The following is a 9,094-nucleotide window of genomic DNA, read 5'->3' on the forward strand; positions in this document are numbered from 1 at the left end:
ACAATGTTTTCAATGTCTTGTCGAATCTGTATGGTACAATCTTGTTTGTATCTTTCAAAAGCAATACGCTGAAATTGCAGCAGCCTTTCTTGTGTATTATCTGGTGGTAAATTGTAGTGCAACAGCGTAGATGTATGTTTAATGCAATCATGTAAAAATTCTTTCTGAACTGGCGATGACTTTGTGATAAGTTCTTTTTCTATAACAGTAAGCAATTTATCTACATTTGCCAAAAACTTTTTTCTCTCTTTACGGTTCTGAAATGAGAGTTTATTAAAGCTTTCCTGTTGCATTAATTTGTTCAGTGTTTTTGAATGGTTCTTGCTGGGAAAGCTAGATTCACGAAGAAGATATTTGAAAAACTTTAACGCCTTTTTCGTATCACTTTCCTCAATTGGCTCGTTAGCAGTGTCTGTTTCTTCACCACTGTCTGTTTCTGCCAATTCAGTTGACGGTTCTTGGTGTCGTAACATGTTGTACCTCCCCCCAAAAAACCCACATTTTCTTCAGAAACCAAAAACTGAAAAAATACTCCTCAGATATTAATTGAAAAAAAAACTCTGAGTAGACTGATCTGCTTGGAGTTAAAAATATTCTAATTCAAATTTTATAAAAAATCTTTTATAGCAGGGTCTTTTTAACTAAAACAGGGTCTTTTTAGCGCTTTGGGAGAGCTCGAAAAATTAATATGCTCGACCTAAAGAAAAAATAAGCTCGACAAATTTTACGAAAACTTTTTTTAAAAATCCGCTCCCCCCTCGAGAAAATCCTAGATCCGCCCCTGCTTCAAATATTAAAAACAATAATCATAAAAAATATCATTGCTTTAAGCGTCGCTCATAAGTTGTGAAAGAAGTCTTGAAAAAAGTTTGCTCCTTCAATTTTTTTTTTTCAATTTGATTACTTTCTAAATGAAAGAGATGTAAAATTTTTGTTTTCAAAAACCCCAAATACCCTAAAAAAACTAAATTTGGCATGGTTGTTAAAAATAATCATAATGCTAAGCATAAAAAACCATAATAGTTATTGTAAAAAAAGGAAAAAATTTTAATACAAATTATCATATTAATCATAATACTGGAAATCGTACTCATGATTTTAGTTAAAACAAAACAAATCAACCAAATATCATAATAATCAAAAAAGTAATCAAAATAAAATCATAATAACCAAATTATAAAAGTCATAACAGTCTTTCTTTTATATTGATATTATTTTTTGGATATCCGGAAAATTTTCACCATCCCGAACTGACATTCATACAAGATAAGCGTCTCTCATACAATTTCATGTATGGAGTTTATGGAAAAGATCCTATCAAAGCAGAAAATTGTATGATAGGCTTTTTTCAATTGAAAGTTTTATCTCGAAAGTTATCTTAAATTGGTTCAAAACTCAAACCAAACAAACTAGTGATAGTTTTGATTACATGAAATCAACTGTGGGATCAAAATCAGAAGTTTTTGAACAAAACAATTTTATCATATGAGTTCACTTATGAAAAATGTATAGGTTGAATTATCCATAGAAATAGAATATTTTAAGATCTTTATTTGGTTGAAATTTTGCTTCCGTGCTCAAATATACATTTTAGGAAACAAATATTTCCATGCAAGAACATATAATATGTATCTATAACCTAGTCCAGATTGATTTTTTCCTCCAAAAAATCCAAAAATCACAAGCAACAATTTTTTTATAGACACAATTTTTTTTGTTTTCAAATGCTAAGATAAAAATCAATTTGTAGAAAAACAGGCCTCTTTTCTCACTCACCAAAATTTTTGAAGAAAAGTTTTCTAGCTATTATTAAAAAATAAAATTGTGGTAAATAGTTCTGTGTGAAAATGTTAATATTATTTTGGGTGTCTAATAACAGCAAATGCGTGGTATCTGCCAGTTAAATTTGGGTTTTCTTGTAACCGAAAATTCTCGGTTGGAATACAAAACTTCAAAAAAGGATATTTTTTTTATTGACGGAAAAAAAGCTTATCATACATTTTCATAGTATGGAAAAAAATTGCATTACAAACTAATGGTACGAAAATTTGTTTTTGCTTTGTTAATAAACTTTTTTGAGATAATAAGTATAGCACAAAGCTTGTTATTTATTTGCAGAATGTGGCAAAATATGCGTATAAAAAGTTTCGTAGTGTGAAAAATAACTTCGTTTTTTTTTCATACAATTGTTTAGTCCATAAAATTTTATGAAACTGTATGATGGTACAAATATTGATTGCCAATCTCCTATTAACGCGTAGCAGATGCGACGATTGATTACGTCAGAATTTTCAAATCATGGATGAAATTAGACAAGCTAAGTTATTCAAATAACGTTTACTACAGGTTTAACAACCTTTGTAATTGCTATGGCGTGTGAACATGAATATTTACCAAAACTTTCAAAAAACCTCCAAAATTTTGCAGCATTGCGAGCAGGTTTGTTGTCGTTGCACGGGAATAAAATGCTCGCTAATAAAGATCATTTCGAAACCAAAAAATTGTGTTTTTCAGTATCGACTTTAAAGTTTTCGTTGTGGAGTTTTAAGTACAAAACACCATCCTAAATTGGTAAAATTGGCAATTCCTGAACCCCCAAAAATTTTTAGGTTTGAAGTTTCAGTTCAACAATCAATCTTCTCTTCAATCAACATCTTTTCCGTCAGAAACAAGAATTTTTTGCAGAAAATTACAACGAGCACAAAAACATTGTAACACTCCTATTGGAAGGAAAGAATTGAAAAAATTGGCTCTAACCTATACAGTGTTTTGGTATTCGACTTTTTTAAACGGAGGTACACCAATAAAGTTTTTGTCTTCGAGCTTTTTTCGTTTTTTCGGAACAGTGAAACTGATTTTTTGTTTCACTTCTTCAGCTCCGACACTTTGAATACGATGTGTTTTGGTTACTTCGTTTTCCTGTACATGCTCTTCAGCTTTAACTTCTTCTTTCTGTTCTTGTTGAAACAATGCTCCAATTTTTACATGTGGGCTCTTTTTCATGGCTTGTTTCATTTCTTGGTTTATTTCGTTTCTGACAATCAGTCTTTTACGAACTTTCTGGCGTTTGTTGGATCGTTGTATAGCTTTTTTTCCATGTTCTTTGTAGAAATCCGCTAGCGGCCATTTTCCAACTTCTTGAATTCCAAAGTACTTTTTGGATTTTCCAGACCAAACTCTCCTTTTGGTCTCGTTGAGGTCATCATAAAGTTCCAGAACTCCAAAGTATACAAACTGCTCTCTATTAGCTTCCACGCGTCCGCAGTCCGCGCCTTTATTTCCATTTCGGCCTCCATTTCCAGGCTTTCCGGGAAATCCGTCTTTGCCGTCTTTTCCTGGGAATGCTTCAATCTTTTTCATTAGTTCTTCCTTTCCTATACAGTTTGATGATTTTAAGCCACAAATTTCGACTATTCCAGGGTACCCGCCTTCTCCTTTAGCGCCAGCAGCACCGGCATTTCCGCCCTGTGAACCATCAGTGCCTGGCAAACCTTTGACAAGGACCAAGGTTCGAAACCACAGGTTTCCCCGGTACCGATAGTGAATTAACGTTGTCTTCATGCTTTCGTATTTGCCTTGAAAATACAAATCGCTTTTCGTACCAAAAAAATAACTACTATCGTCATATTCAATTTCGAATGGTTTTAGATTTGACGCCAATTTTTTCACGTCATCGATATACTCTAGTTTTCCAAATTTTGATAAAAAATCGTTCTGTGATTTGCAGTTCAATGATTTGCCATCTTTACCAGATTTTCCGTCGCGACCATTGCCGCCATTCTGACCGTCACCCCCATTTCCCCCATTAGATATAATTTTCAAGTTGCTTGCCCCTTCTATTTCGTCACAGCAAATAGTCACATTACCCCCACTCATCCCATGGTAACCGTGGACACCCTCTGCTCCCGAAGCCCCGGGGTTTGCTCCATCTTCGGCTTTTTCTGGGTTGCAGGCGTTAGAAGCATCAATGCCGGAGACATCTAAAACTGTTTCTGGATGCAAAATTTTGATTTTGGGACTAGATACAGTAAAGTTTGCGCCGATACCGGAGAAGTCACTGTCAACAACGAAAAGATTCGTGGCATAAACGCGCGTTTCGGTAAGCGTGACATCTATTTTCTGCATCTCTTGTTTTAGTCGATTGATGTTTATTCCGCAGCAGTTCACTTTGAGAACCTTGTGATCTTTGTCAGTTGCATTGTCAAGTATTTCAATTTCTGGCGGGCTACGATACTCATTCATTAGTGGTTCCAGTAGATTTCTCTGGAAAGATGTTCGGAATTGATCTGAGTTTTCAACTAGAAGTTTGTGCATTTTTGATCTCAGCGCATTGTGGCTTTGTGTTTCCGCAGAACTTGCGCAAGGAGACGTTATGGACTTGATGTTTTTGATAAGATCTGAAATTGTCGGACTGTTTTGTATGAGAGGAATTTCGGAGATACTGTTTGCGTTGAGCTCTGTCAGGAGACAATTTACATGGCTTTTCAAGGCCAGCAAAAAGTCATTCTCGTGTATATTTACTACTCTGATCCGCTCATACTGATTGTTCAATGTTTTCCAAATGTCACCTAGAATTTTTCCGGGATCGAATAGTTTATCTTCAAGGCATCCTTTCATGAGAGGAATGAGCTTTTCCAGAGACGGAAAGAAATTTTCAAGTGCGTCAATTTCTTGCGTCCCATTAACAAGTTGTCCCAGTTCTTTTTTTCGAATTTTCTTGACTTCAAGTTCTAGGTTGACTAGAAATTCGGCCCATAAGGCTTCTGAGTAATGTTCGTAGAAAAATTTTTTCATTTCTTTTTTGTACTTCTCGTCTTCGTTCGTTTGAAATATCTGCAGATAATTGTTAAGCTCGCAATAGTCCGTCCGGTTCTTGACTGATAGTCTAACCAATTCAAGGATTTTGTCTCGTTCTCGCTGAACAACTTCAGCGTTTTCTGATATGGGTTTGAAAGACATGTAAAGTCTGAAATAGTAAGGTGTGAAATTTTTCCTTGTATGCCATTGGAGAAGCGCACTTTTGACAAATGAATGTTTGGCTTTTTGTTGTAGTAAATGACGCATATTACCCAAAAAAATTAATTGTAAGCGATTTGAGTGTCTTACCTAATACCTAAGGACCAATATCATGGTGCTATATGTAAAAAAACTCGTTAAATTTTGTGCCGATACAAACGCTTCAAAAAAAGATTCGGTTAAACAAAGATTCGCTGAATTTGTATTGTATAAACGTACAGATAAAGCTGATTGTCAATTGTATTGACAAAATGTCAGCAAAAACTGATATGTGTACTTCTTTTTTGAAATTTAGTTTTGAATTTTGTTAATTGAACGTTTGAAATGCAAAAAATTTGAATTTAATTTTTGCGAAAATCAGTTTGCAAGGATTGATAAAAGATTACTTCAGAACCGCCTTAAGAAAGTGCTCAAAGACAAAATATTTGTGGATTCTGGATAATATCAATCAACTTGATTTTATTTAGTGAAATATTGCGAGAGTACTGATGCCAATTGGCTGATAGGGCAAAAGATCCGCGAGAGGTTGCTAAATACACCTTGCAAAAGATGGAAAAATGGCACTTAAACTTACAAACAGCATCGTGTTACTAGCAGCATTAAACGTTTTGCCTAAAGTCTGCGGATTTCTTGAACGCAGGGGGTGATATGATTGTGTTTAACAACTACTGTGGCGTATGCGAAAATGGGTGAGCCAATGAATAGATAGGCAATGCTTTTATGCAAACAGAACTAATTAAGAGAAGTGTTCGGAGGCAGAAGGACGGAATCATCCTAGAATCTTATTGCCACGTTACAATATGATCGCGCTTCTTGAGATCACACAAAAGGATTACAGTTAGAAGTACCAGCTGAGAACGATAAGAAATAATTGTAAGAGTCAGTTTTTTACCGATCACAAGTCGTAACGTTATAGGGACAAAAATTTGCCCCAAACTGTCAAAATTGATTTTTAAATAATTTGTACAGATAGTATGCTGCATGAAAATAAATTTACGGTAGCCTAAATAGGTCCGTTATTCAAATTAGAATAGAGTTGAACGGAATTTTACGGTGTAGAAAAATGGGTTTTAATACCTAAGAAAATGATATAAATTGCCTTAAATGGATTTTCTGATTCTTAAAATTAAATACATTTAGATACATTTCTCATTTCGCAGCTTAGTGGATTCCTTTTTGAATTTTGAAACTCCAAAGGTTCCCGCGGTAATCAAAAGTAAAACTAAGAAAATTTTCTTCAAAATTCATTTTCATTGTCAACCGCTTAGGTGCATTTTGTTAGGCAAATGAACTTCTACTTGAAGAAAATGAAGAAAATTCAAATAAGAAATAATTATTTTTGATGTAGAAAGATACCTATTAGTTATGCTCATAGTTTCCTTTATGCCGAACATCAACACACTATGAAAACTATGCATAATAATTTTGTTCCCAATTTTTTCGATTGTTAGATAGTCGAGAAAACTTGAATTTAATCTTTACAGTTTCTTAATGTAATCTTTATAGAAAAAATACAAAAAAAACACGCAAGCAAAAAACGGGATGAAAATATTCATATTGAAATTTCATTGTTTTTAAAGTTCTTATGAAAATGCAACAAAAGAAATTAAGAAAAATGGATTTGAATCAAACTAGTGGAGCAAACCAAGTTTTTGCTATGTTATCTGTATAAATCCAATTGCAATCAATTGTTGTCACTGCGGGACTGGGCGATACTACAAAAAATGACTAGGCATACAAAAACACTGGCCAAAAGCTGATTCAGCTCCCACAGGCCAATAACACATGGCTGTTGCTACATTTTGGCATGACTCAAAAATTGAGAAAAAAATCAGGATGGTTTGGCTGAAAACCGTTCAATATTAGATCAACTGAGGCTAAATCATCGTCAAAAACAAAAACCTAACGTAGAGATTTCAACCGTAGTCACAAAAAAAATGAAAACGGAAGAAAGCTACAAAACAATTAACCAAAAATATCACGCTATATAAAACCCGCAAAAAATTACAAAAAAAAACAAATCAAGAATAACATAAAAAGGTATCTAATCTAACCTGAGTTTGCGTAGTTTTTGTTAGATTATCACAAACTGAAGCAAATTAAAATTGCTGTTTGAATTTACTGGAGTTTGGTTATTGATTATACAAAAATAAAAGAAATTGTGATGTGATTTGCTAGTTTGCTGTGGTTACTCAGTGTATATGGCTTGCTTGTCATTATGGCTTGCTTGCATTAAGAAAGCATAAGATCAAAAACTAACCACATTTATTTTTTATTGCTTTATAACAAAACAAAACAAAACAAAACAAAGCGAGTCAAACAAATGTCTAATTCTTACAGGTTTAATCACGTAATTTTTAAAAGCTTATAAAAATCTGCATAATGCTTGGTTTTACATCAAGAAAATAAAACAAATTTTACCATTTGTGGTTGCATGTGTTTTCTTTGTAGTTTTGTTTTCTGAGAATGGGTTCTGCTTAGGTTTATTTAAATCAAGCTTTGATAGCGTTAGGGGGAAGGCCAAGCGAGAGTGGCAGGATAGCTTAGAAAGATCATGGCTTTTTAGCCCCCCAGCCTTGTTACAAGAAAATCTTCATAACGCATTTTTTTTCAAAATATTTTATATGTTCTTGTGGACTATAATGAGGCAGAGCATCCCCAATTTAGATTTTGAGTGCTATGTTTTTCCGTGGAGGTACAGTTATGGCATAAAAATTCAAATGTCTTCGTACATTTTGATTAGAGTCACGCGCCTACAGTTTAATTACTGTGGAAAAAACGTGCGGTTATATAACTAAAAATTGTTACTAATCACTTGGAGCCTTAATTGTAAATAGTACGAAAAACTGATTATAATCATTAACATTTTTTTTTCAAAACGTGATTAGTTATTTAAGTTGAACCAAATAATCCACTTCACGGTTTAAATTTGCTTCATGATTTTACACTAACTGCTTATCCGTTAAATTTTGACGTGAGCAAAACTTAAAAAAATTAATCATTGAGATGAGAAAAGTAGTTACAAAAAATACAGATGAGCAACTTAAAAAGAAACTAGTGGGACAAAGTGAAATTTTCAGTTTTTTGTTTTCAAGAACGCATTAGCAGGAGCTTTAAAAATTAATGGAGTGAAACTGAGATGTTAAGTTTAGGGAGCCTGCTTAATTTGCCAAAAATTAAATCGTGAAACGGTTTTTTTTTTAATTCCGTCCAGAAAGTTGATAAAGAAAAAGACATTTAAACAAACTTTGCAAAGTTTCACTTCTCATTACCGCGGGATCTTTTTTTTGAACCTTTTTAAACTGAAAGCGCAATAGTTTGCAGTATAAAAACCTCCTCGAGTGAGTTTTGCCCCCTGAAGCGCTGATGACGATTTTCTTGAGTACACAAGATTGCTCATGTTTTAAAAAACAGGAGCTGTTAAGATCAATTTTGTTGATAGTTTGATGATTTTCGCCACCTTGTAAAAATCCGTTTATATTGATTTGAATCCGTTTTAATGCAATAAAATACACTGTAGATTGTTTTTCTACCGTAAAAATCCACTTAATCCATTCTAAATCAATTTACGTATCTATATGGGCTAACTTTGAATGTTGAGGCAATTTTGAGAAACCTTTTATACTTTACACGATCTGATTTATCGGTTTGTCGTTTATTTTTTAATTCATAAATAATTGAACTTGGAAAAAACTGTGCTCTCTCGACACAAATGAGGTATATTTTGATTTAGTGCTCAACCTAAAATTGCTTCTCGACTACGGAATTGCAGTCGCAAAACTGCATTTGCTGGACTTTCAAAAACGTTACAATAGTCGAGCAACTCGTTCCTGGCAGCAAAGGACTAACTTTTAGGTTTGAGATATGTATGGAAAACCCGTTCAATTACGTTTAACAATGTTCACAGGACACAGTTTGGAATAAAATGATGTTAACTTTTGTGATTGGATCGGAAAAAATGATGTTACCTTTTGCGATTGAATTGAAAAAAATGATGTTACTTTTTGCGATTAGATAGAAAACAAATGAAAAAACATCTGAAATTTTGCACACAGTTTCGAGTTTTACTTTGCGTTTC

The 9,094-nt window shown here is 33.5% G+C and overlaps 1 protein-coding gene across 1 annotated transcript; it reads right to left on the reverse strand.

The window, feature by feature from the left end:
- Positions 1–98: 98 nt before the first annotated feature.
- LOC134855578 (uncharacterized) lies at positions 99–7,211 on the reverse strand. The gene is made up of 3 exons (XM_063872116.1): positions 7,071–7,211; positions 2,758–4,966; positions 99–199 (listed from the first exon to the last, which is right to left on the reverse strand). The coding sequence occupies exon 2, from the start codon at positions 4,957–4,959 to the stop codon at positions 2,758–2,760; it is 2,202 nt and encodes a 733-aa protein (XP_063728186.1). The 5' UTR covers positions 4,960–4,966; positions 7,071–7,211; the 3' UTR covers positions 99–199.
- Between the last annotated feature and the right edge of the window lie 1,883 nt (positions 7,212–9,094).

This window comes from Symsagittifera roscoffensis, chromosome 10, assembly GCF_963678635.1.
Source record: "Symsagittifera roscoffensis chromosome 10, txSymRosc1.1, whole genome shotgun sequence".
Classification (NCBI taxonomy): Eukaryota; Metazoa; Xenacoelomorpha; order Acoela; family Convolutidae; genus Symsagittifera; species Symsagittifera roscoffensis.

What these genes read in the sequence shown, in the direction of transcription:
- LOC134855578 (XM_063872116.1), bottom strand. Translation starts at nt 4,959, where the DNA reads ATGTCTTTCAAACCCATATCAGAAAACGCTGAAGTTGTTCAGCGAGAA.